This window comes from Emys orbicularis, chromosome 18 (genome assembly GCF_028017835.1).
Source record: "Emys orbicularis isolate rEmyOrb1 chromosome 18, rEmyOrb1.hap1, whole genome shotgun sequence".
NCBI classification, from domain to species: domain Eukaryota; kingdom Metazoa; phylum Chordata; order Testudines; family Emydidae; genus Emys; species Emys orbicularis.
The window spans coordinates 7,012,853-7,039,609 of NC_088700.1; the positions used below are offsets into that span (position 1 = coordinate 7,012,853).

The window sequence follows — 26,757 nt, forward strand, 5'->3', positions numbered from 1 at the left end:
TGCAATTCACATTAAGATATTTATATTCATATGATCCTTCATTTTTACAACTTATTGTGCGTCAAGAGTGACATCTTAATAGAAATCTGAATTTTTGCAATGGATCAGGATTTGTACCCAAACAAGAAACCATTGAAATTCATTGAATAGCATCTGCAACACTTAGTGAAGTTTGAATGCAACAGGTGTACTTGAGGTGATCATTTACCCCAAAGCCAGCCTAAGTAAATAAAGCTTATAACAAATGATCAGAACTAAAATGGTATCAGTTTTTACAACTTTCTTAATTCTTTGAAAAGGATCTTAATGGAGCAAATGATACACCCTGGTATAATCTGGAAACATTCTCTTTGTTTATGTTAGGATTTTCTGTGGAGCTTAAATGGCAACTACTAAAGTGAAATGTGACAAATGTTAGCATGAAGCAGTGAACAATGACGGAAGACCTATTACTTTCTCCAAAGAGCTTTTCAATGTTGTGTACCTCCTTCCTAACATCCTTAGTGTACCGTAACCCATGTACAATGACACTACAATACGCACAAACAAAAGTAGTTAAATTAGTTATCTATTACAAGAGTTTGTCAACATCATTGCAGGAATACGTAAACAGCACAAATACAGTTAGGTAAATCTGTATTCAATACTCTAATTGAAGATTTTGGGTCATAACTATTTTTATGCAAAACAGCCCCAATTACGCAATTTTAACTATCAAAACAAGATCCAGAGGCAACTGTGGCTTTAGCTGAGATGACAGGAATCCAAAGTTTCCTCAACATCTCTGCTATGCTTTCAGCACAAGCAAAGGAAGAGATAAGAGCTTGTGAACTGAATTTATACAGTAAAAGCTTTGTTATCCAGTGTGTTGGAGAATGGGGGGTGCTGGTTAGTCAAAAATTCCAGTTAACTAAGAGTTATACTTAACAATGGAGGGAGGGAGGGAGTTTGAGTGTGGGAGGGGGCTCAGGGCTGGGGCACAGGAGAGGGTGTGGGGCGCAGGCTCTGGAAGGGAGTTTAGGTGTGGGAGGGGGCTCAGGGCAGGAGGTTGGGGCATGGGAGGAGTTTTGGGGTGCCAGATCCAGGCGGCGCTCACCTCGGGCGGCTCCACACAAGCGGCAACATGTCCCTGCTGCTCCTAGGTGAAGGCGCGGCCAGGTGGCTCTACACACTGCCTCCGTCTGCAGGTGCCACCCCTGCAGCTCCCATTGGCCATGGTTCCCGGCCAATGGGAGCTGCAGAGCTAGCGCTCAAGGCAGAGGTAGTGCACAGAGCCCCCCATGGCTGTTCCTCCACCTAGGAGCAGCAGGAACATGTCGCCGCTTCTGGGGAGCCCCGCGGAGCCATGTAGGTAGCCTAGCAACCCTATTGAAGATTTGTATTGGGAGATATCAGAAATGCCGGTTTCTAAAGCTTTCTGGTTGGTAAATGGCCAGATAACACAGCTTTTACTGTATTATCACAGAAGATCCTGCAAAAGGACACCAGTGCCTATAGCGTTAAGTGAATCCTATTCTGCGAGGTAGTTTTTCTCCAACCCTAGAAGCATAACAACTGAACACTTTTTAAAAATTCAATTGTATGATTTATTAGTCTCCCAAACCTTTTATATGTTACTTGTCATCTTAGGCCACAATCCTGCAGTCGAATTTGTATGGGCAACCCCCTGTGTTCGTACGGATCCAATTACAGGATCAGGGCCACAAACCATAAGCTGTCCAGAACAGGCACTTCATCTTCCTGCATGTATGGATGACATCTAACATACTGTGGAACACTATCATGCTACAACAATAATGCAAAAAACTTCCTACCAGCTTCCATATAAATGCAAATATTGCTCAGATGCTCCTGGAACCAAGAACACAGAGCTGAACATGCAGCCCTCAGACAACAGGAACATAAACCTTTCCATTAGTTTGGAAAGGAAATTACTAGTGAATTAGGTCAGTGGTTCCCAACTTTTTCAGGCAATACTCAGCCATCATCAGCTGGTACTCAGTCTTTCCTATTCAATTATCCACAAGGTTAAGAAGCTACAACAGTTTGAAAAAGGGTGACTTTGGTTTTGAAGGGCTCACTTTAAATGCCTTGTTGAAAATAAACAAAGACATTTACACTAAGAGACATACTTTCAAAATAGCCTTAATTCACCACATCTACCCACAAGTAAGACCTGCAATCATACACTCTAACCTACTGTGGAGCTTGGGTTTCCCCAACACAATCAAATAGGTGGAGGGGCAGAAACTTCAACTGCCATCTTTGCAAATTCATCGGACAGTATAAACCCATACATTGCAACATCTGAGCACCACCATGTCGCAATATCATGAAATGTCACATCAGGGACCCCAATCCAACTTCAGGATTTCCAAGAAATCCCTTTTCTACAGCTGCTTCTGTTGCTTATAGGCCACAAAGGCACCCAGAGAAAAATCAGAGTTGTCCAGGGTGGGAACACTAGGTACCATGTTTTGGGGACCAATATGAATACATACGAGAAGTTGGGGTAATCATAAACAGCCAGTCCCTGAAGTACCCAGTGCTGGACCTTCCACCCCTATACATCATACGTGTATGTCACCCATTACTCAATAAGTGCCTCGCAATCTTTAATTCATTTAACCTCACAGCATCCCTGTTTGATAGGAGAGTGCTAAGATCTGCATTTTACAGATACAGAACTGAGGCAGAGAGTCTAAGTGACTTGCCCAAGGGCTCCCAAGTCCTAAGGTAGCACCCTATCCACTGAACCATCCTTTCTCTCAATGTGAAGCGCTGCCCACACCTTTTAACCCCACAGGCCAGCAAGTCTTTAGCTACATTCCCCAGGCTATGCCCCCCCGCCAGAGACCTAACCAAATTACCTTCAGACTTCTCCCATACAGCATCCACACCTCTTAATGCCCCAGGCTTCCACCGGCCAGGCTGCACCCTAAAGACATCTCCCAGACTCTACTCCTCTCCCTGTCACCCTCCGCCCCGAGGTTCCCCTCTCCCCGGCCAGCCGCACCCCAAACTCCCTCCCACCCCCCCAAAGCTTCCCCCTCCCCACTCCCTGCCATCCCCCAGGCTTCCCCAGCCAGCGCCTACCCGAGCCCGCCCTCGGCCCAGCTCCTGGGGGCCCCCGGCGCGCTCCCCTCACCTGGCGGAACCCGGCTCGGCCCCCCGGGGGTGCACGCAGCAGGCGAAGCCCCTTCAGCAGCAGACGACTCCCCCCGTCCCAGAAGCCGCAACACCAACAATATCCACCATCTTGGAACATCCGGCTCCAATGGCCACCGCCGCCGACGTGTCACGCTCCGCACGCGATGACGCAGGCGCGTACGCGTCGACGCCACACACATTTTGTTTCTTTCCGCTCTCCGTTGAGTTGCTTAAAGGGTTCGTCGGGTGGCGGCGGGTGTAAACTCACCTGCGTCGGCGGACAGAAAATGTAGCCATCCCTTTAAGAGTTCGGCGCTCACCGGCGGGTGTCAGCCGAAGACCACCAGGGTTGGGCGCATGCGCGTTGAGGGTTGATGGGAACGCTAACCAATGCAGCTTCTGGAGACGTTAGGATGGCAGGTTCGAGCCCCACCTAGGGAGGTTGGAGACGCCTTGAGGGGCCTGAGCAGAATTCAACTGCTTAGCCTCTGTTATACCGCCCTTGGTTACTGGGCAGATGCTGGAAAGCAGGCGCCCACCTCCCCAGTGGCCCTGGCACTGCACAGCCTTAGGGGCCCTCCAGTGCATGTGGTGGCGAAAGCTTGCGTCCCCGGGGATGGCCTGGGAGCGCTGTCAGCCCCTGCACTGACAGCCCAGGCGCCGGCTAGGACGAAGATGCCAGGCTGTGACGCGGGCTGGGCACAGCTGTGCAGGAGGAGGTGTGTGATAATTAGGCATCTCTGACTAAACTGTAAGGATCTGTATGACCAGAACCCCACTCTGCAGAGCCAGGGCTGGCTGATCTTCCCACGCTGTCCCCAGACACAGCCGGGGAACGCCGGGGAGAGTAGGCGCTGCAGGAAGCACTGCCCATGAGATGCAGCGTGACAGTGCCCTGCGGCCCTCTGACTGGCCAAGCACACTATTTAATCCTGGAGGCTGCCCAGAAAGTCACAACCACATAGACTTCTGGCCTGTTGTGACTCCAAACCTCACCGAAGTGTCCTGATCACTGTTCTCCAAGCCCAGCCCCACTCGGACCCTGCCCCTGCCTCTTGATTCCAGCCTGGTACTACCTCTGATCTCCATCGGATCTCGGGACTCCAACCCCAACTTTGCTTATTGAACCTGGCTCCAGCGATTCCTCTGACCCCTGCTCGCTGATGACCCTCCTTGACTTGTGGATCCCAGCCCAGCTGTGACTGCAAGGCCAGACTGTTTATGTCCAGGTCCCTTACATAAGCATATTCAAACTCCAAATGGAGAATGAAGAATCTCCTCTCTCTGCCATGTGAAGTTTCCACTACCTTCCTTTCCATCCCTTTCGTTTTTCTTGCAATGTGAGCGTCTGAGTGGAAGGGCTCTGCCCCCGCACATTCACCCGGAAAGCTCCATTTAGAAAAGACAACTAGAATAAGCAGGTGGTTTCCTGTCAGGAGCTTGCTCAATGTTCTCAATAACCACAGAGCAATAAACTCTTCTTACATCGCATACATTCTCTCAGTTCAAAGCACCATAGAGACACATCACAATGAACACTAAACACAATGCACGGGAGTCATTAGCCAACAATCTTCCTGCCAGTTTCACAGTCTTCACACAGACTGAAGAAGCACGCCATACCACAACCCATTCTGAGAAGTAAGGAAATCCAGATTCAGCAATCGTAAGGCCTAGTCAGCATCTGTTCCAGTTCCTATATTATTATAAATTCTTACTGCATTAAGGTAACATCTAGGAGTCCCAGTCATTCACCCCACTGCGCTAGGTTCTGGACAAACAGAACAAAAAGACAGTCTGTCCCAAAGAGCTTATGCGGTGGCCTTGGCTGTTGTGGGGTTGTAGCATTGCAGACATGTGAAATAAGGCAATAAGCTGTTAGTTTAGTAAATTAGGGAGAGATGTACGAGAGCCAAAATCCTGGATCTGAACTTTGATTGCAACTTTAAAAGTGGGCAGGTGTCCATATCACAAAACCCACTGTCACAACAGGTAAGCTCATGGAAAGCTTCAGAAGGAAAGTCAAGGGCTGAATGGACCATATAGATTGGTTTGAGGCCAGGTCTACACTATAAACTTACATTGGTATAACTATGTTGCTCAGGGATGTGAAAAATCCACACCCTGAGTGACATGGTTGTACTGACCTAACCCCCAGTGCCAACAGCGCTATGTTGATGGGAGGGCTTCTCCTGTCGACATAGCTATTGCCTCTCCTGGAGGTGGATTAACTACACCGAGGGGAGAGGCTCTCCTTTGGTGTAGTAGTGTCTTCACTGAAGCGCTACAGTGGCACAGCTGTACGGTACCAGTGTTTTAAGTATAGACCTGCCGTTACTGTAGAGGTGAAGTTGCAAAGAAGAACCACTAGGGTGAGGCAGAGCACTGCCTGTGGAATGTTGGACCTGTAAAATTAGCATCTAACTAAAAGGGAAATGTGAGTCTACCAAACTTTTCCATTTCCTTCATTATACAGCACGCCCTTCCCACAAGGCGGATGCTGGAAAACTTGTTTTCAGCTGAGTCAGGTGCCTACTCTAATGAGCATAGAAAGGGGAAAAGTGACTCTGAGTTTTTGATTTTCCAGACTCATTCTGCGCCAATATTCTAAAGTGTACTAAGCGATACTAGTTAGAAGTTTACTCAAGAGTCAACTGCATCTCTAGAACATTGTCTGGTTTCTCAAGGCAAAGATTTTGAAAGTTCTGTAGTAAGTATGCCTAAAAGATTCGCTGAGTTACCAAAAGGTCACAGAATGGATCACTGAAGTGCAATGGGGCTTTAATAGCACTGGATTATTAGAAATTGAGCCTATCAAAAAATTATTTTGTCTGAGCGGCAGCTGAATACACCAAGATGCTTGTTATCTTACTGCTTTCAGAAGCTACAAGTTAAGGTCCTGATCCTGCAATCATTTACGCACATGCTTAATTTAACAGGAATGCTTAAAGTGAAGCATGTGCATATTTGCAGGATTGTTGTTTAAGATTCAATGGATTGTAATTTTACAGACGAGGTAGATACAGAGCCCTGTCTATGCTGCAATTTGAAACCATAGTTCCCCATTTTTAAAGAGCCGAGAGAGCACTGCTCCAGAAAAGTACGAGTTTTGGTTTTCTAAAGAAGCTGCTAACACTCTACAAAAAACTGGGCCAGAGTTTTTGCTGCATGTAGGTCTGTGCTCTAGCTCTATTGTGAGGATATATTTCTCCTGGAGACAATGCTTTTAAAGAGGAAGTCATTCTTCAAAAGCAAGAATGATGGGTCTTATTTATAACAGTTTGTGTACAGGTGTTTCCACTGTGCCTGCATTGTCATATTCTGTATTGAACAAAAAGCCCCTGAGACAAAAATACAAAAAATACAAGTGACCTAAACAAACATCTTAATCAAGGGTCATTATCAGTTCAAGGGCCATTTCCTGCCCGCTTGATCATTAAAGCAAGGTAATATCCTCAAAGCCCAGTCCGAGCAGGGCAGGCAGCACTTTGATGATGGTGTGGGAACCAGACGCAGTGCTGTGATTTTTAAAAGTGCCTTTCATCTCTTTTGTGAGGACATTCTTATGAACCAGCTTGTCAAATGCCATTTACCTACACAGCCCTGAAGTGAACATAAAGGCTATGTCCTGGTGCTTCCCCCAGGGGTATGTTGTGAGGACATCTGAGTTTGATTAGCCTGGTTGGGCCTACAGTCCGTCTTTTATTATTGATGCTGTTTACTGAATTCAAACACTATCAGGTTAGAGTGGGAGCTTATCTTTGCTCTTCCTGCTGTTAAGTACTGATTGCACTATAATATCACACTGATACGCTGATGATATTTCATTCTGTAGCCTTTACTATCTACATGCAGCACCGCTGAAGTGCAGCCAGCTCTGGGGTCGGGGTACCAAATAAGAAACAAGTGCTAGCCAAGTAAGGGCAAAGGATCCTTTCCTTGCACACTGGATAAACTGCAGATGCATGAAAGGTAAGAACAGAACATTTGCAAACCTCCTTTTCATTCTGTTCTGTGCAGTTACCATTACTCTCTTTGGGGTGCAATGCAGTTATATGCACCTTTCATTATTAAGTGCCGAAATGCACTCAGCCCTGTACAACAGGAAAAATGAAGACAGTTCCTGCCTCAAAGAGCTTATTGTTGAAAAGACCTTTTACCTTTCAGTCGGAGTTCAACAGGGAGGCAATTGCTCCGGGGAGAGCTTATGCTTCAGCTATCAGCATCCTATCAGTCCAGCCAACTCAGACATGCTAAGCTTTTTCTTGTGAGCCTTCATCATTCAAAACACACTGAGCCAAATTAATCCCTGGTGCAGTGCCAGTGGGGTTACACCTGGGATGAAATGGGCCCACTTTGTTCCTTCTAAGGGCACAATCAGAACTGCTGGGGCACATGTCAGAGATCAGGACCCAAGCACCTGTACTGGAAACTTTCAGAGCAAGCACAGACAGCCCCCAGAAAGCCAGGCAGAGCAGCAATTTCTAAATGCTCCATCTAATTGAGCAGGAATAACGAAAAAACAAACACACACAAAAATACCAACACAACTAATCCTCCAGCATAAAAACAAGTAGCTCAGATGCACCAGTGTTTTATTAGCAACAGATGTGCTTGCGCTCGGAGCAGTGAGTGGTATTCTGGTCTAAACAGGTGCTTATAAATCCTTTGATCACTATGGTGTAGTATAGAGGTTCACCACCACTTTCCACCTTGACTCTTCAAGCCACCTGCAGGTTCTTGCCAGGACCCACCCAAATCCCATCATCCCTTTGCAGCCACAAAGGATGGAGAGGGGTCATGGCAAGAAAAGACAGGTGATTTGGGGATGGGAGGGGGGGTGTAAGGATGGGGGAATGTTAGTATTGGGGATGGTGAGTCCTGGGTGTAGGGTGGGTTCTGATGCTAGGGGCACCTAGGCGAAGGGTTGATGGTGGGAATATTTCTCTCCCCTTCTCTCCACAGCACTCAGCAGTCATTAGCGAACATGTAGAGATTGGTCCAGTGTCCAAGGGCAGCGCTTTCCTCAGCATGTCTGGGGAGGGGAGAAGAGGGAGTCGGGGAAGAACTGCCCTGGGAATGATTAAGCTATCAGAGGGCTGGACCAAGGGAGGATGTGGAGACAGTAGCAGGGAGGAGGTGAGATTTTCCTTCCCTCCCTGCCTGGGCTCCTACAGGGACTTGGGACCATGGGATTTTGGTAGTTATCTGCCCCTATAATAGGTTTGCCAATTTTGGTTGGATGTATTCCTGGAGGTTTCATCACAGGACGCCGTCTTTAATAAAAGATTAATCTTTAATTCCTGGAGACGCCAGGACGATCCTGGAAGGTTGGCAACCCTACCCTATAACCAGTGGGGTTGTGATCCAGAGGGCAGCCCCTTGTAACTTCCACCAGGTCACACCTCACTGGTTGAACAAGATTCGAGGGGCATGGTGGACAATCAGCTGAACGTGAGCTCTCAGTCTGATGCTGTGGCCAAAAGAGCTAATGCGATCCTGGGATGCATAAATGGGAATCTCGAGTAGGAGCAGAGAGGTTATTTTACCTCTGTATCTGGCACTGGCGCGCCCACTGCGGGAAGACAGTGTCCAGTTCTGATGGCCACAATTAAAGAAGGATGTTGATAAATTGGTGAGGGTTCAGAGAAGAGGCATGAGAATGATTAAAAGATTAGGCAACATGTCACAGTGATAGACTCAAGGAGCTCCAGCTATTTAGCTTAACAAAGAGGAGATTAAGGGGTGACTTGATCAAGTCCACAAGTATGTACATGGGGAACAAATATTTAATAATGGGCTCTTCAATCTAGCAGAGAAATGTGATCCAATGGCTGGATCCAACATGATTCAGTGGCTGGAAGTTGAAACTAGACAAACTCAGACTGTACATTTTTAAACAGTGAGAGTAATGAACTATTGGGAACAATTGACCAAGGGTCATGGTGGATTCTCCATCACTGGCATTTTTTAAATCAAAATGGGATGTGTTTCTAAAAGCTCTGCTCTAGGAATTATTTTGGGGAAGTTCTCCGGCCTGTGCTGTACAGGAGGTCAGACTAGGGGACCACAATGGTCCCTTCTGGCCTGGGAATCTATGAAATGTTCAGGCTTGAAATTCCTCGACACTCTGGAACCACAGGTTCAAATCATTGTGGAGTCAGCTCAGCTTTCCTCCTGTATGAGGTAGTAAACAGCATGAGATTAGATTTATTTGGGAGTGGCTCTTTCAAAGGAGACCTCAGAAACTGAGGGTACGTCTACACGTAAAACATGACAGCAGCACAGCTGCCCCACTGTAATGCTTCAGTGTAGGCTCTTGCTACAGGGTTCTCCCGTCGCTGTAGTAAATCCACCTCCCCAAGAAGCAGTTAGCTAGGTTGAAGGAGGAATTTTTCCATTGAGTGGCGCATCTACAAGGTTAGGCCGGCATAGTTTCATCTCTCAGGGTGGTGGATTTTTCACACCCCTGAGAGAAGTAGCTATGCCAATGTAAGTTTTGGGTGTAGACCAGTCCTTAGGAACTCTCTCCTAATGATCCCATGGTCCTTTTCATAAGAGGAGAGGTTTGTCCCTAGTGTTCTTGGCCAAAATATCACTTTCCACCATGTTTGCATAGGGTGGTGTATGCTGATTAGTCGCCTCCCTTTACCCCAGAAGTAGCTGCATTTCGTTGGTGCTGGATGGCTTGTGAAGTGCTGTGGGATCCTTTGGATGGAAAGGGGCTATGGAAATGTAAGATGTTGTTTCACTTATGCTTGTAATGAATCACAAAGACTCGGTATGGTAGTCTGAACATTTTTTGCAATAAATACTATGAAGTCCTTATTGCTCCTGAGGGATGCATTACAGATTCCTCTGCTATTTCATCAGTATGGAGGAAGCATTGCATGGGCAGCTTCTTGCTAGACATACTGCAAATATTTGGAAGAGACCCAGACAGTACTTTATATATAGATGTGTACAGACATATATAGATATGTATACACACACCCACACACTCTTCCCCAGCATTTGTTTGGGCAACAGAGTAGAAATATCAGTGTTCCAAGAGTTAACATGCTTATCTGATTTAGTAGTAGTTTCCAGTCATTGTAATAAATTAGGTTTCTATTTATAGTCAGTACTTTGGGACTTCACAGTTGCATTAAGAACAATACAGAGTTCTTATTGAAAAAGAAGAATTAAAATAATTATCTTAAAGATCTAAACACAACATAAATAGTCATGTTTGCTTTTTTGGTGGTTAGTTCACTGAATTTCATAGTGTTGGTTTCATTTTCAGTTCAAGGCTACGTTCTCACTTAACTAGGGATTTAGATTTCTTTACAGTATCTACATTAGCAGCCCCACTTGTGGCCTTTTCCAGATGCACTCTGTTTTGAGTGTGAAGTGTAAAGCATTTTGCATTATTCAACAACATAGGTTTGGTTTTTTTTCCAATAGCCCATATATAACTAAATGCAGCTATCCATCACTCGCTCTTAGCTATCTCATCTACCAAAAAGTTCTCCTAAAATCTAACCTTTGGGGTCAAGAGGGATTATTTTTCCAGTGGGAGAATTAAGAAAGCAGTTGAAGCTTCCATACAAGAAGCTGTTTAAAACATCTTCCCAGTTTTTCCCATTTTAGGCCCTGATCTAGTAGCAGGGTCCTTACAATACCACAACTCAGGTAAGAGACCTCCTGTACAGATCTCACTGCGCGGTCAGGACTTTACGCAGTACAAGTCCCCTCCTACAGACCTTGCTCAGGCAAAACCTCCAACGAAGCCAATGAGAGTGCTGCCCGAATAAAAGCCTGCAGTAGCATTTCCTACTGGCCCAATCCAACTTCCACTGAAATCTTTATTGACTTCAACAGGAATTGGACTGGGTCTTAGTTGCGCAAACAATGCATTAAGAATCATTTGGAGATGCAGCATTTTCACGTAGCCCTCAGATGCTAATGAGGAACAGATGTTGGGCCAGGCAGGCTGGGGAGTTTGTCCACAACAATTCTACGGACACATGGCAAAAACATCATGTTCAAGTTTTAGTAAAATCTAGACGCCCATGAGCATCCTTTATTGCAAATCAGTTAACCAAAAAATACATCATTTTTGCAAACTACAACTTTGCAGGTAGATAACTTTATTACAGAAGATTTTTTCGTAAACTACATTCTAGTTTATAAAACATAGGAAGACAACACCACATGATGTTTAAATCACTTGTATTAGGGATGTCACAATACCGATGCTCCGTAAGTGTTTACTAAGAGATGAGCACACAAGGGACTGCAGAAAGCCTTGTGCTTTTGAGAAATTGAAATCATATTTGGTTTCTAACTAAAAGGGATCAGGCATCTCTCCCTTTTCTTAGGTTTCCTTGATTGACTGCATTGTAGATGAGTGAATGTCCTGTGTGTATGCATAGTGTTCGCTTTCCTTTTGCAGTCAATGAATGAGCAATATTCTGACACCTCTAATAAGCATGATGTACTTAAGACTTGTTCATTTAGATTTTTGAAACAAAATCCACCTTTTTAAAAAAAACTTATTTACAAACCTTAAATCTGCCACAGGCTTATACTATATTTTACATGGTTGTTTTCCCCCCACCTCCACAAAAGAGTGTGCACCAATATAAACCCGATGCGTCACTCCAAACTAGCGAGAATAAAATGTCAACATTTAAAAACATGGGCTCAGCAGCCCAGTTTCTGTCTGTGTCTCCTAATTTCTGCCCTCATGGTAGAATAGGTCAGGGCTACATCCAAACCTGACATCTTAAGTTGCAAACCCAAAAGTTTAACATTTCAAAAAGAGCTTGGATGTTATGGATTGATAGTAGACTGTGGTTGGGCATTGTAATGCTCTGTTAACTTTCATTCAAGTTGGTTTACAGTAATTGACAAATGCCTCCTTTACGATAAGACAGGCCACCCTTAAAAGAAGGATGTGGTTCTAAAATCCTAGCATTTTTATTGTTTAAATTGTTATTCAGTCAATTGCAGAAAAACCCCAAGCAACTCTTCGGCACTGACTCCATAGCTATGGGTTTTCAACAGATTTGGCAAATGTTCTGTTTCTCTAGGCAGCAACGTTATGTAGATTATTTTTTTTTTTTAGCTTAGAACCTATCACAGGTCTGTAATCCTGATTTTTTGATATAGACAGCATTTAAATATATATAAAAAAAGAAGAACAAGAATTTCTATGTATTAAGATAAATGTACAACTATATAATACTGAAATTTTAAACAAAGATTCATGACTAGTACCATAAAATGTCCTCTCAGATAACACCCAAGAAAACATTTTAAAGTACATTTCAAAAATCGATTCATGCTTAATTTATAATTTTTTCAAGGGGTGACATTTGTAGCTAATTCTCCCCCCTTCCCCTCCCACTTTTTCTGGGTTTGAAAGCAAAAAAAAATAAAAAAAATCAATAAATAAATTGCATTTCAGAATCACGAATCTTTGCTTACAACTTTACAAAAACAACCCCCACCCCCCATCAAGTCAACATATTAAAAAACACCCCAAAAACAAAAAAGAATTTTCTATAAAAGATCTACTAGGTTTTAATTCCTTGGCGCACAACTGAAGTGTCTCATTTTGAGTTCTTAACAATAGAACATATAAATAAAAAGGCAGTGTTTTCATGTAAAATAAAAGTACATAAATAAATACTAAAAAAAGATTAAACATTGTGTTCTTAATTTGTATAAAAAACATATAAAAAGGGATCCTTCAGTCCAAACAACCAGTGTCCTTAGACGAAGTTTTTAAAAGATGATCCTAAGTCCCACTGTGTCAATGTCTCTGAAACACCTTCTTTACTTGAAGGCTTCTGGGATGTGTCCTATCTGTGACTGCATACTCGTGGGAGGGCTGGAGATCCCCTCTGACCAATCAGATATGTTGGAATGAGGTGACGAGCTTGACCATTGGTCCGGTGACTCCGGGGAAGGTGTTAAGAAAGGGTGGTCTGGCACCTGAAGCTGGTGATTGGGTGTATTGTCCAAGGGGGAGGAGTAACTGTGTTGAGAGGGTGGAGTTAAAAACTGGGTGGTGGTCATGGGTTGTGTGAGGGAGGATGGTAGAGACGTTGATAGGATCTGGGTCTCTTGAGGCAAAATAGTGTGCACTGTCATGGTAGTGCTGCTCACCGGCTGCATGTCTGACTGGTTTAGCTCGTTACTGAGGAAGTTTTGGCTAATGTGGGCGTTGGTGTTTGAACTGGTATTGTGATGTTGCTGCTGTTGCAGATTTTGCTGTTGCAGCTGCTGCTGTAAATTCTGCTGCTGTTGGATCTGTTGCAACTGCGGGGCCTGCATCAGATGTGGCTGAGAGGCCAGCCTTGTATTAGGCATGGGCTGGTAGCTCATCATCTGTGACAAAGTAGTGGTGGGCATGCCGTTGTGCAGGGAGGTCATCATGCCATGTTGAAGGGCTTGGGTTTGCTGGTGAGCCCCGGGCTGGATGTTGCTTCTCATTGGATTATACTGGTTCTGGACCATCCCATTTTGCAGCCTTGTTAGCCAGTCGCACTGCCCGTTCAGGCTGGCAGCCCCGCCTACAGTGAAATTCATCGGTGCACTGCTCATGACTGTGCTGGGGCTGGATACAGGAAGGTGAGAGAGACGCGGGGGCACTGAATCGAAGGCCATCCTGCTGGAGCTGCCCATCGCCATATCCTGCTTTCCCGCCATGTTAAGATGGTTGATACTCATGTGGGCATCAGGCATGCCTGGCAGGTGATTCAGAGGCATGGAAGGGGACTGCTGAAATGGAGATGTCATCAGTGGAGGAGAAGCAACATCCGACAGGTACCCATGGGGTGACTCCAGGGAGTCGACTGGTGACAGCACACTAGAGCTATCTAGAAGGCAACCTTTCCCATCCTGCGATTTTTTCCTCCTGGCTTTGATGTCTTTGGAATCTTTGCTATTGCAGCTCAGGCCCTTGGTACTTGGCTTCCTAGCTTTCTTCCCCTGGACGTTGGGTTTCAGGTTGCCGATGTAACTGTTGGGAGAGCAGAGCGGAGGAGATAGGGTGGGCGCCCCCAGTGGGCCATTATGCAGTGGAGGGCTCCGTACCAGGTTATACTCGTCCAGCAGCCGCACAATGTCATGGTGCATGCGTTCCTGCGCAATGTCCCGTGGGAGCCGGTCCATGTGATCAGTTATGTCACGGTTCGCAAAGTGATCCAGGAGGACTTTGGCAGTTTCGTAGCTCCCTTCTCTGGCTGCAAGAAACAACGGTGTCTCCTCCTAGAAACACAGTGGAGACAGTTTGTTTTAAAACTCCAAAGCTAACAGGTTCCCCTGGCCAGCCCAATCCTGGTTTGATTTTAGATTTGAAGACATCGCTATTAATTAGGAAGCTCAGCAGCTGCACAAATAATGGCAAGGTTCATAAGTTCCTGGAGTTCAACTTCATGCAATGGTAAGGGGCAGAGTCTCACTTCCTTGCATAGCTTCTCTCTCCCCTGGCACAAGTGCTCAGGAGAAAGGCTGCTGGGGAGGCAGAGTGGGGACAATACTCATGGGAAAGTTGGGCTCGGACTAGTCACCGAACTGGGTTGAACCCTAGGCTGGGGGAGTTTTCTGTTACCCCTTTTTTGGAGCCAAGACCTTGCTGAATGCCTCGGTGTTTGAATTCTGCAAGTGACCTCATCCATATCCAATACTAAACCACTAACCACATGTGACCTTCACCTCAAAGGCACAATGAGGTGAGCAAACGAACACTTGTTATTTCCTCCTAATCCAACAGCGCACAAGTCACTAACACTGCATACGGGGCCAACCCTTGGGCTCCGTATTCAAGCCAAATCCCATCAACTTCAGTTGGAGTAAAAATCAGATGCAGACGCTCCCTGACTTACGCAAGCGTTCCGTTCTGGAAAGTCTTGCGTAAGTCGGAAACGTATACCCAACCATTATGCAAAAAAAACCCCCAAACTATTTCTAGTTTACGGAACTTTTTCCGTAAGTGCAGATTTGCGTAGGTCAGGTTTGCATAACCCGGGGGGCGTCTGTACAGAGCTCACCATCTGGCAGCCAGGGTTGAATTTTAGGCAAAGATGACCCTCGGATTGACTTGTACAAGGAAAATAATTGCCTTGCATCTGCTAGCCCTGTAGATCCCTACCTTGTTGTTCTGCATGTCTTTATTGGCACCGTTCTTCAGCAGCACCATGGCAGCTTCTACGTTATTCACAGCCGCTGCCCAATGCAGCGCTGATTTGCCTAGGGAAGAAGAAGGCGATATACCGCCCGCATTAGTCAGCAGTTAGAACAACAACCAATATTCCCTGCCCACAACACCTCAGACAGCGGTGCATGTTTTAGAAGACTGCCGTACCTAGGTCATCCACTGCATTGACATCCGCGTGGCAATTGATCAGATCCTCCAGCATGCCCTCCACGGCCAAGCGAGCTGCCAAGATCAGCGGCGTGGTCCCATCGTGCATGCGGGCATCCAAATCGGTCGCTCTGTTCCTAATCAGGATCTGCCCACAACGAGATGAACGCATGGAAATGTTAGGAGAAAGCCAGCGGATATTCCAGCGAGGTGTCCACATAACAAAAACTACCAGCCCTCTTGCTGGGAGCCGCTACAGAGAGATCAAGGTCTGGAAGGTGTTGTGAAGGCTCAATTCCCTCTCTCGTGCCTAGAGTTGGTCCCTGCAGGCCAGGGGTGGCTCATATAAGCGGGGCAGCATTGGGGAGGCTTGCACAGCCACCATGCTGTACCTGCTCTGCCACTAAAGAGGCGGCTTCAAGTCGCCAAGGCTTACATCGTTGTACCTTTCCACAGCACTAAATGCTGGGGCAAATGCTAAAATCCGTACTCAGAAAAATTCTCATTGGCATCAGTAATGACTTGGCTGATTAAGGCCAGGATGGAGACTTTGGGATAGGATCAATTAACAGGGGCCACAAAACTGACTCCGAGTGGCCCTTTACTCTGTAGACAAAGGACCGCAGTAGGAAAGGTTGCTAGCTAAGGCTGATGTACCTGGAAGACTCCTTGAGCATCAGCTGAGACAGCTGCATGGAGGGGCGTCCTGCCCATGTTGTCCTGGATGTTTGCATCTGCACTGGCCTCCAGCAGGCGTTTGGCAGCATCGGAGCGAGAGTACCTTGCGGCCAGGTGGAGTGCCGTCTCGCCGGTTCGGTCTGTCTGGTTGTGCAGGCTGGCACCCTGGTAAATGAAATCCGAGATGACAGCGGGAGCATCCTCCTCCTCTTCGCTGTTGCCAGTCTCCAGCCCTCCTCCACTGCATGAAGCGATCATGAGCGGGGTGAATCCGTCTGGAAAACACAGAGCAACCCCATGAACAGCGAGGGACTCTTTGCCCTTCTGTGATAGGCGATTCCAGGGAGACATTCTGACTTGCCGGGGCTACTTGTTCTCCTGGCACATCGAGCTCTGGTTCATATCTACTTCCTAACATCAGAAACTAACCCTCTTGCTCAGATTTAGGTCTGAATTTATTCCTCATTCAGTAGCTTCTCACCACTCACTGGTTTCCCTATTTTGTCTGCGGTCTTGGATTCAACTCTCCAAAGCACTTCAGGGCACGGTTTACATGGAAGACACTATGCAGAATACAGCTGCACTGTACTGAAGTTTAAAAGCTTTTCTTATTTGACTGTGGAACAGTCTCCCAAGGGAAGTGGATGAAGCTCTGATGCTTGGGATAGTTAAAACCTGACTAGACAAGAAAACACTTGTAAACATCCTATAGGGATCAATCCTGCCCTGCAGGCAGATGAACGGCAGGATTGAATGGGTATTTTCCCCCAACTCTAACCTCTTTGATTCTCTCACTTCCCTCTCTGTAGTTAAATAAGGAGAGATTTATGGAAAACAAAATGCCACAAAGGCAAATCTCCTTAAATCATACAAAACAGTAGCAATGCAACATGGAAGGACTTCTAGGTGGGGCATTTCTGTGTTAGGTCACATGAAGACTGATGTGTAAATGGCAGCACAGCAATAGGCACATTAGAAATGGGACTAGATAGATATTCGTGCACTGCTCAATTGTAGAAAGAGAATGAGGTTTGTAGATTAAATTAGGCAAGCACTGGAGCAAGGAATCTCCCTTACCAGGACCTCGAACGTTGACATCCATACAATCTGCATCAATTTCACCTTGCGGTGGGGTGGGTGCCATGGAAGAGATGCGCAGATCGGCTGCATCTAGGTGCTGTTGAGTCCACTGCCTGTGATCTGTCTGATCGACCATGTCTGGCAGCATCGCCTGCTCCTCAAACTGAGAAAGGACAAAAGGAAGCTGAAAGTCAGACCTCAAGGAAAAGGCAAGAGGAGCTATAAAAAAGCCGGGTTGAAATGAAAAGCTGTGTGAGACTCAAAGCTACATTTACATCACACGCAGGTTGAAAAGGAGCCTTCAGAAGTTGTGATCAACATGGTATGGAGCCCTAAGAGCAAACCCTTGTGTTATGTCTCATAGCACTGTTCACCTTCCTAATGAAATAGCTCAATGTTACTGTTCGCTTACCCTGAACTTCTTAGTGTCCAAGGTTTCTTCATCACCCCATTCATTCTGGTTGTCATCCATCAAGGTGCCATCAGAAGCATTTTTCAGGGGTCTTTAAAAAAAAAACAGAAAAACTCAAGTAATTAGTTCTTCTGCAAAAACGGAGAGGCAATGGATCACATGCTTTACATGCACAAAACTAAATGAAGAAATTCATGGTAATTTACAAAACATTAAAATCCCCACAAAGCTAGGGTATTGTTCTCCCCTTGCAAAACCCTGAGAACTCTATAACCTTTTCCCTGCTGTAGCGTATCAAGCACTAAAGGAGAGAGCTCGAACGGTTCTGTTAGAGTAGCACTGCCATTAGTAGCTGCACGCCACAGCATTTAACAGGTTAACAGTAAGATTACTCACTTCAGTCCAACGGAATCCTCCCCAAGTGGTTCTCGTCGCTTCTTCTTGCTTGACTCTGTCACTTTGAAGCCTTCTGGGAACCAGAGCTGCCCATGCTCCCTGCGCCGCTTTCGAGATACCACTACTCCCACTCCAATGAAAGCAAGCAAGACAAGTGCAGCCACCACCACATACATAGGATACAGCTGGGAGTTCCTCTGGGGCTCAGCTGTTTCACCTAAAAAAAGAGTGGGGCGCATGGAGAAAGTGAGACATTAAGCTGCATATCAAACTGGTGATGGAGCACAAATGAAGCAAAATTAGTTAATAGAGGTACCTATGGCTGATCTAAATCATCCCTCAAAATAAGGTCATTTTATACGCTATTAATCAGAATTGCAAACTATTGGCAAATTCTCCTCTGTACAAGCCCGCTGCATCAGGAGACAGCTTTACTTTTCTCTCCTTTAAGGAAAAGGATTAGCAAACTTCAAATCACTGCGCTCTCATTGAGCTGTTAAGACAAAAGGATTCAGGGGGATTTCGAAGATACAAACTCCAGCTCCTCACATGTCACTGATTGATTGGAGTTGGGTTTTTTCCCCCCTTTTTTAGCTATAATGATTTTGAAATAAACCCGAACTAAGCAAAATAAAAAAAAATACAGAATTAGTTTATTAATTTAGATTTAATAAACACAAAAGATTCAAGGTTATTAAAGCCGAAATGTCTCTGGATACAGCATTCTGAGCTCGGCTGGCTGATAATTGGATCACGGATGTGGGCTGGAAAGTTTCAATCACCTCCAGTCTCAATCCCTCCAGCAGCTGCCAGCTAAACTTACTTTTAACGGCTTCAATTTTGTAGGGGATGTTCAGGTTACCAAGTGAGGCCAAGGCACCCAGGAAAGCCGCCACGTCAGTTGCGCTCTGAAAGCATTGCGAGGAGGACTGGATGCACTGGCGGTTGTCGATTTCCAAGTATATGATGGATCTGTATGGAAGAAGAGCAAATGGAAATAGAGAGCAATGATGAGACTGAAGGAGAGTCAAGACCTATGTCTGTTCTCCCCATAACCCCACATCAGGGTGGATTAAGATGGTGGAAACAGACTTGTTTACTCATGCATGGGCCAAACCTGCAGACCTAAGTTAGGCACAGCTCTCGCTAATGTCAGTTGGAGTTTTACCTGTGTGAGGACTGTAGGATTTAGCTCCAAGTCTATTTGTCAGCTGTTCAGTAACACAGGAATGTCTTTCCTTAGCAACGACAGAAGTCACACAAACACGATAGGGTAATAAATAACACTACTACTTGGGGCCTGAATCTCTTCTCACACCAGTTTTACCCCATCGTATTCTCCGCTGATTTTAGTGGAGGGACTCCTGACTTCTACTGCTCTGAGCAGGAGGAGAATTGGGCCCTTTGTAGCTATACAGCACTTTTCAGCAAGTGTCTCAAAGCACCTTGCAACTTTGCAGCAATTGAGACTCATAACAGACCTCTACAGTCAGGAAACCGAGGCTTAACTAAGTGACTTCCTAAAATAATGAGAGCCAATCTAGTTCTGACTGCCAGTCCCACCCCCGCAGAGTGACTCCTAGCCAACACATGGGACTCCATTAGCCATGTCAGTTGTAGCATTATTTAAAAAAATAAATTCCAAACCAGAAACCTGTCAGCATTGACACCCCCTTCCCAACTTCTTTTGCATAAGAAATTCGGTTCCACTTCATATTTAAAACCAACATCTAGGTAAAATTCTCCGTCCTGCAGCATTTTCCTTAGAGCGGATTATTAATATTAATTGGGCACAATAACTGCTGTCCAATGAAAGCCTTTTCTCTGCCCCCTCACCCTCTGATATCCATCTGATCCAGCTCTCTCCGCTGCCTTTCACCGACACGCGACGAGAGGGACGTCTTTATTGTGTTGAATACGGCACTGGGCATGTCCGACCAGTTCTCCGTCGACCTCTTGATGTGGTGCTTTTTCAGCTCCTCTTCATTGCCATAGTATGGGAAGATCATGTACTCTCCCTTGGGGTTCTTCTTGAAGACCACATTGGTGTGAAGGACACGGCTGAGCTCCCGGAGGAAGTTGAAGGAGTTGTTCTTCAGGTTCTCTGGGGTTATCAGGACCACCACTACCAAAGTGCCATCTGCAAGTTTCTCAGGCATGTTGTTGGCACAGTCCAGACCATCCCATTCACACTCAGCGTTGTTACACCCCTGGTCGCAGTGACCATCTGAAAAGTGATCTTTACAGTATTGGTCATACAGAGGACTAGGGAGAAGGAAAAGAAAGGGAAAAGGATTAATTACACCAACAGCCACTCTTATTATCCATCTACTAAGATAGCAGTAGGAGTTTCAAGGATTTCTGTCCTGTAACAATAGCACTGCTCACCCTGACATCCTAAATTGCCTTATAATGAGGGGAATCACTTTATGCAACACTGAAAAGCAACCACTTCTGGGGTGAAACATGGCAGCTATTAAACTGTAGGTAGCAATTTAGGACGGGATGTGAAGACAATGACTTTGACCCAGGGAAGTTGAGAGAGGCAGAATACAATTACTCAAAAGAGTCTGTCCAGGAACCTGAGATCAAATCCATACTATTGCAAACGAATGCTCAGTAAATGCCAGCAAGTATTTGGGGGCTTTCTGAAAGTTGGTGCCATCGGCAGCACACCAGAAGGATGGCTTCAGTATTGGCCCACATGCTCAGGATCCAACTGATCGCCATATTTGGGGTTGGGAGGGAATTTTCCCCCAGGTCAGATTGGCAGAGATCCTGGAGGGTTTTCACCTTCCTCTGCAGCATGGGGCATGGGTCACTTGCAGGTTTAAACTAGTGTAAATGGTGGATTCTCTGTAACTTGAAGTCTTTAAATCTTGATTTGAGGACTTCAGTAACTCAGCCAGAGATTAGGGGTCCATTACTGGAGTGGGTGGGTGAGGTTCTGTGGCCTGCAATGTGCAGGAGGTCAGACTAGATGATCATGATGGTCCCTTCTGACCTTAAAGTCTACGAGTCCCACCCATTGTAACATGAGCACCACTTCCTATAGAATCCTGGTGGTTTCTTGCTGATCTCCCACTAAGCACTAACAGTGCCAAACTCAACAAGGCACTGCTATCTATAGAGTAGAATTCACCAAAGTGGTGAATTTCTATGCAGGATGCTCCATCAGCAGAGATGCCCGAAAAGGAGCCAACAGGGGTGTTACATAATGTGGCGATCTAGTCAAAGAAGGGCCAAACCCAGGAAGTTGTGAGCACCTACAACTTCCAGTGAAGTCAGTGGATGTTGAGGTTGCTCAGGATTTGGCCCCACCAGATATGAAATAGCATCTGGAGAAGCAAAACAAGCAGCAGAAGTTCCTCCGATAATCAGCAGAAAGACCCTGGCTTTGAAGGGACAGGGACGGGGAGGGGGTTGCTTACTTGCATTGCCCTTCCACCTTCTGGCAGTCAAAGCCGTCGTACAGACACCCGGAGTTGTTGCACTGCTTGTCGCACCGCTCGTTGTTGAAATACTTCCAGCACTCCAGCGACTGGGAGCAGTTCTTCCAGGGGTCGTTGAAGTTGAGGGAACAGTCCCCTCCGTCCCAGCCGCAGGAATGGTTGTTGCACTTCGCATCGCAGATCTTGTTGCCAGCGAAACCCGCGCAATCGGGTATCTCACATTTCTCCTCAATTGTGGGTGGGGGGATGTCCCGGCCGATGCCTCCCGGGAAATCGAAATCCAGGATGTGGCAGTATAGGCCATTGAAATTTGCAGGGCATTTGCACCGGAAATATGGGGGAGCGTCACTGAAGTATTCACAGGTGCCCCCGTTGTAACATTGGTTTGAATGGCAAGGGCTGCTGATGGGGTACTGGCAGTCTGGCCCTGTGAAGGCAGGATCACATATGCACCTGGAGCTCATGTGGCTGGAGATGCAGGTGCCGCCGTTCAGGCAGCGCAGATTCCCACAGGTGCGCGAGTCGTTTTCACAAGTGGCGCCGTCAAAATCCTGGGGAGACAAGAGCCAGGGAGGCAGAGTTAGACTCTCTGATTTTGCAGCCATCAGCCTTGTGAAGTGTGGATCAGGAGGAACAAACTGCTAGGGAGATAGTGAAAGCTGAAGAGCCGTGACCTAGCACACTGGTTTGATGTCCAGTTCTGTGTTAGACACTGAATTCTCTCATCATCGTTATGGCCAGCCTGGCCACAGGTCTGGGACAATAACTGTAACGTTCTTTAGTAAATTACACCCTAAGGGAGTTAGGTGCTTAAATCCCATTGAAAGTAATTGGGAATCAGGCACCTAACTATTATCAAAAATAATAAATCAAAGTACAGCCTTAACATTTACCTTGAAATTAAACATGGGGAAAAATCTATACGCTCCTCTACCATGCGATCATCCACCTCCAACCAAAGCAGGTCTCTTCCCCATAGGATATTTGCTAGCGCTCCATCCAGTCCAGCTTTAAATGGCCTATATAACAGAGCTTCCACCATCTCCAGTGTGAGCCTCTTCTACAGTCCTAGCAGATCACCCTGCTAGGCACTGTTCTCTTGATACTCAGCCAAAACCTCTTTCTGCTTGACATCCCCCTCTGGCTCCTGGGTAGGGTAATAGATGGCATTCTCCCGCTTTGGGTCACCTGCCCCAATTCCTCTCTCTCTGCCATGGTCATGGCCTGCACACGCTCACACCTGGCTACCACAGTCCCTTTGCTTTAATCACTCCCGGCGGCCCCCTAACCATATGGGGCCAGATTGTGAGCAGTTACTGTCCCATGAGGACTCCCATTAACTGCAGTGGGATTCGTGAATAAGGGGCTCACAACCTGGCCCCTTTGGTCTGAGCTCCCTCCAGTGTACTGGTTTGGAGGGTCCACATGATGTACTAGGACTCAGATTTTCAGGCCGCATGGGACTATTAGATCCCCTAGCTTGCCCTCCTATGAGCATGGAGCATAACTGTTGTGTGAAACCTGGAAGGAGTTAGATACGTACAGGGGGGCATTTACAGATGAAGCCCCAGCCAGTGTTGCTAGCAACTGCACATGTTCCGCCGTTCCTGCAGGGTTTACCCTTACAGCCATCCACCACGGTATCACAGCGACGGCCTGTGGGGGGAAGGAGGCACCCGTGAGTGTGACGTGTTACCAGCAGCCTCGGGGTCCTTCCTGGGCTGGCTGGGAAAGGCTCACTCACCTGCATACCCCTGCCTGCACTCGCACTTGTAATCGTTGACGCGCTGCACGCAGTTCTGGGTCCCCCGCGCGTCACATGGGTTGGAGAGGCACTCGTTGACGTCCCCCTCGCAGCGCTCCCCCACGAAGCCGGGTGGGCAGTTGCAGCTGTAGCCGCCCACCCGGTCTATGCATCTGCCGTTGTTAAAGCACTTGGGCCCCAGAGTGACAGGATCAAAGAAGGGGCTGCAGTCGTCAACGTTGATTTCACAGTGCACCCCTGGGGACAGATGGGGTGGGAGGAACAGCCCATGTTCAGTCTGATTTATTTTTTGTTTTACCCTAGCGCCCCTGGGCTCTGGTCATGGACCAGGACTCCATTGTGCTGGGCACTGCACAAACCCAGAACCAAAAGATATGGGGCTTACAAGCTAAGTATAGGACAAGAGACGGAGACAGACAGATTGATGGGGGAGTGCAAGGAAACCACGAGTCAGTACTGGTCAGCATGGCAGGCACTGGTAACAGGGCAGTCAGACGGCGTCTCCCCCTGCAGCGTGAGTAGCTGCTTGCCAACCTCCCCTCCAGCCATTTCAGTGGGAGTTGAGGGCACCCGGTCTCTGGCAGGAGGGGACCAGCAGCGTTACAAGACCACTTGAGCTCCTTGATGGCTGGGCTAACAAGCTACTGTAATCCAATATTCCTGCAGCTGCTTCCGCCATTAAGACCAGCGTGCGTACACAGGAGCTAATGAGCACATATCAAGGATATCTGCACTCAGAAAAGTATTCCCCATTAATTTACCTTGAGTCCCTCTGGGGCAAGAGCATTTGTAGGTATTGATGAGATCGATGCAGGTTCCTCCATTCTGGCACGGGTGAGACAGGCACTCATTGATCTCCTCTGAGCAGTTAACTCCGTGATAGCCAGCAACACACTGCAAGGGAGGAATAAAGGGAACCATTAGTTACATTCACTCTGATAATGAACCTGTTCAGTTCTAATCTCAGGTTCCTATACTGTTCCCATCACTGAGGTATCTGAGTGCCTGATCTCTTCCTTCAGCGGTAATGTGGGGGCTATTCTAGCCCTGATTAAAGGCCAGGATGTCCAAAGCATGGGCTAAACACTGCTTTCCCTCTCTCCCCAGCAATACCTGGGCCTCAGTATTGCAGATTGCAGCTGCAATCTACTCAATTTTATGCAAACCGGGGGCAGCCCAGAGGGAACTAGTCAGTTGCCAATGAGGCAGTATGGTCTGGCAGAAGTTTGGACAGCTTTGTTTATAGAAGAGAGAGAGAGAGAGAGAAAATAATTAGCACTTACAAAGCACCTGCCATCTGTGGATCTCAAAGCACGCTACCAACACAAATGGATTATGCACAGGCAATGCTGTTAATCCCACTTTACAGACGGAGAAGAGTGAGGCACAGAGAAGCGTAGTGTCTTGTCCGAAGTTGCAGAGTCAGGAGTAGAACCCGAGCACCCCATCTCCCAGCCCTTTGCTCTAACTGCTAAGCCCCACGTGCTCCCCCAGAGTGCTGGCAGCCAGCCAGCGTACCTCACAGGAGTAGCCTCCCAGGTAGTCCGTGCATGTAGCTCCATTCTGGCAGGGGTTCGGGGAGCACTCGTCCACCTGCTCCTCGCAGTAGCTGCCGGTGTAGCCAGCCTGGCAGCGGCAGAAGTGCGTGTTGCCTGTATCCACGCAGAGGCCGGAGTTCCTGCACAGGTGCACCATGTCGACGCCTGGGAGAGCACAAAGCCGGGAGCACACAGTGAAGCACACGCAAGGCCAGCGATGCATGGGCATGTTTGTGCAAAATGGGCCTGTACAGGGGAGGCTGCTCTTTGAGAAAAGCACCCCCATAAGGCACTATTAGAAGTGCCAGGTCTTGGCCCTCGCTCTGGCTTCTTTGTGTCACTCTGGTGATCTCTGGCCAGGACAGCAGCCACTGGGAGCTGTTCCGAGTTGTAAATCACAGCAGCCCTGAGGTTGCTTTAACTTGTGCCAGAGGCTGAACTAGCCCCCAGCAGTGCTAGGAGTCAGGGTGTACAGCCACCTTTCTCCCCATTTCCCGGGCCCTGTGCCAAATAGAGCTTGGCCATTCCTTGGAAATCTGACCCTAAACCTCCATGAATTGACAGGCCCCGGGGCGCTATTGCCCAGAAGACAGCAGCATGGGCAGAAGTTACCTTGCTGCTTTGCAGCCACATCACAGGATACGCTGGGGACGTCACAATACAGGCCCGTCCACCCGCTGTTGCACTCGCAGCGGTACAGGTTGTTGGTCTGCCAGCACTTGCCTCCGTTTTTGCAGGGAGAGGAGTCGCACCAGCGCACCAGATTCTGGGGAGAGGAGAAGGAAGTTCATACTCTGCTTGGGAACGGAAAGGATTGTGCAGGACATAGCAAGTAGGGGAGAAAGGAGACCTCTGGATCTTGGGTGCTGAGCTGCAGTGAACCTAGGGCAGATCCTCCGTTGGTGTAAACTGGCGATCCTTCCAGGATGCTACGTGAGGATCCGGCCTCATGTGATTGATGGGCTGACTGTTCTTTACCTGACAGTTGAGGCCGGTGTAGCCCTGCGGACAGGCGCACTTGTAGGTCCCGTAGCTGTCCTGGCAGGTGCCCCCATTCAAGCACGGCTTGGAGTCGCATTCATTGATGTCATGCTCGCAGTAGCTGCCCGTGAAACCAGGTGGGCACACGCAGGTGAAGGTGTTGATGCCGTCGACGCAGGTTCCCCCATTAAAACAGGAGCTGGAAGGAAAACGAACATTGCTTCCCAGTAAACAATAGTGACGATTGTAATGGCGTTCTCCATCCATGGATCTCAAAGCCCTTGTACAAACATTAACTGATTCAGTCTCAAAACCCCTCTGGGAAGGAGATAAGTGCACAGATGGGGAAACTGAAGCTCAGAAAGCTTATGTGTCTTGCCCAAGGTCAGACTTTAGTGTAGTGGCAGAGCTAGAAACAGAATCCAGGAGTCCAGACTGTTAGTCCTCTGGTTCAACCACTAAATGGCATAGCCCATGGGTTGTACCTCTCACAAGCTAGCACCTAACGTAAGGAGAGTTCATGGGGTTTTTAAAAATCTATGGTCTTGCAATGTAAATCCACCATTTTAATGACTGGAGCAAACACCACATGGTTTGGGCCCAAACTTCATTTCCCAGCTTTGTGTAAGGTAGCTACATGGCCCTATTCACAGTTCTATCTGAGCCGGTCACGTCCTTGAACGTAGTAACCCTCCCAGCCCTGTTGGGAGGCAGGGATATACTAGCATCCCCACTGTACCGCTGAAACCCAGAGACACTAAGCAACTTGCCCGAGGGATTGAACCCGGGTCTCCAGAGTCCCAGTCCAGTGCCTTAACACAACTCCAGCGGAACCATGTGGGCGTTTTGGCTGGGAGAGGGCTGCATATCGTAAAGCCCTCAGACACCGGCTCATTGGCTTCAGTGGCGGTACAGCAAGGACCTCAGGGTCTGACCTATGGGGCCTG

General features: G+C 47.3%; 2 protein-coding genes across 3 annotated transcripts in view; both read right to left on the bottom strand.

Annotated features, from left to right (window-relative positions):
• SEC16A (SEC16 homolog A, endoplasmic reticulum export factor) overlaps positions 1-3,237 on the bottom strand; it is a 41,831-nt gene extending 38,594 nt beyond the window's left edge. Inside the window, exon 1 of the mRNA XM_065418736.1 lies at positions 3,149-3,237. The gene's annotated coding sequence lies outside the window, so the exon portion shown is untranslated. The remainder of the gene's footprint in view (positions 1-3,148) is intronic.
• Positions 3,238-11,192: 7,955 nt separating this feature from the next.
• Positions 11,193-26,757, bottom strand: part of NOTCH1 (notch receptor 1) — an 85,830-nt gene continuing 70,265 nt past the window's right edge. For both annotated transcript variants that reach the window (XM_065418973.1, XM_065418972.1), the window contains 16 exons: positions 25,808-26,009; positions 25,442-25,595; positions 24,810-24,994; positions 24,053-24,185; positions 23,271-23,528; positions 23,070-23,182; positions 21,506-22,077; positions 19,911-20,339; positions 18,898-19,046; positions 18,075-18,291; positions 17,679-17,769; positions 17,264-17,429; positions 16,166-16,461; positions 15,509-15,656; positions 15,296-15,393; positions 11,193-14,412 (listed from right to left, as the gene is read on the bottom strand). In XM_065418973.1, the coding sequence (XP_065275045.1) occupies positions 12,976-14,412; positions 15,296-15,393; positions 15,509-15,656; positions 16,166-16,461; positions 17,264-17,429; positions 17,679-17,769; positions 18,075-18,291; positions 18,898-19,046; positions 19,911-20,339; positions 21,506-22,077; positions 23,070-23,182; positions 23,271-23,528; positions 24,053-24,185; positions 24,810-24,994; positions 25,442-25,595; positions 25,808-26,009 (4,648 nt within the window). In that variant the 3' untranslated portion in view covers positions 11,193-12,975. The remainder of the gene's footprint in view (positions 14,413-15,295; positions 15,394-15,508; positions 15,657-16,165; positions 16,462-17,263; positions 17,430-17,678; positions 17,770-18,074; positions 18,292-18,897; positions 19,047-19,910; positions 20,340-21,505; positions 22,078-23,069; positions 23,183-23,270; positions 23,529-24,052; positions 24,186-24,809; positions 24,995-25,441; positions 25,596-25,807; positions 26,010-26,757) is intronic.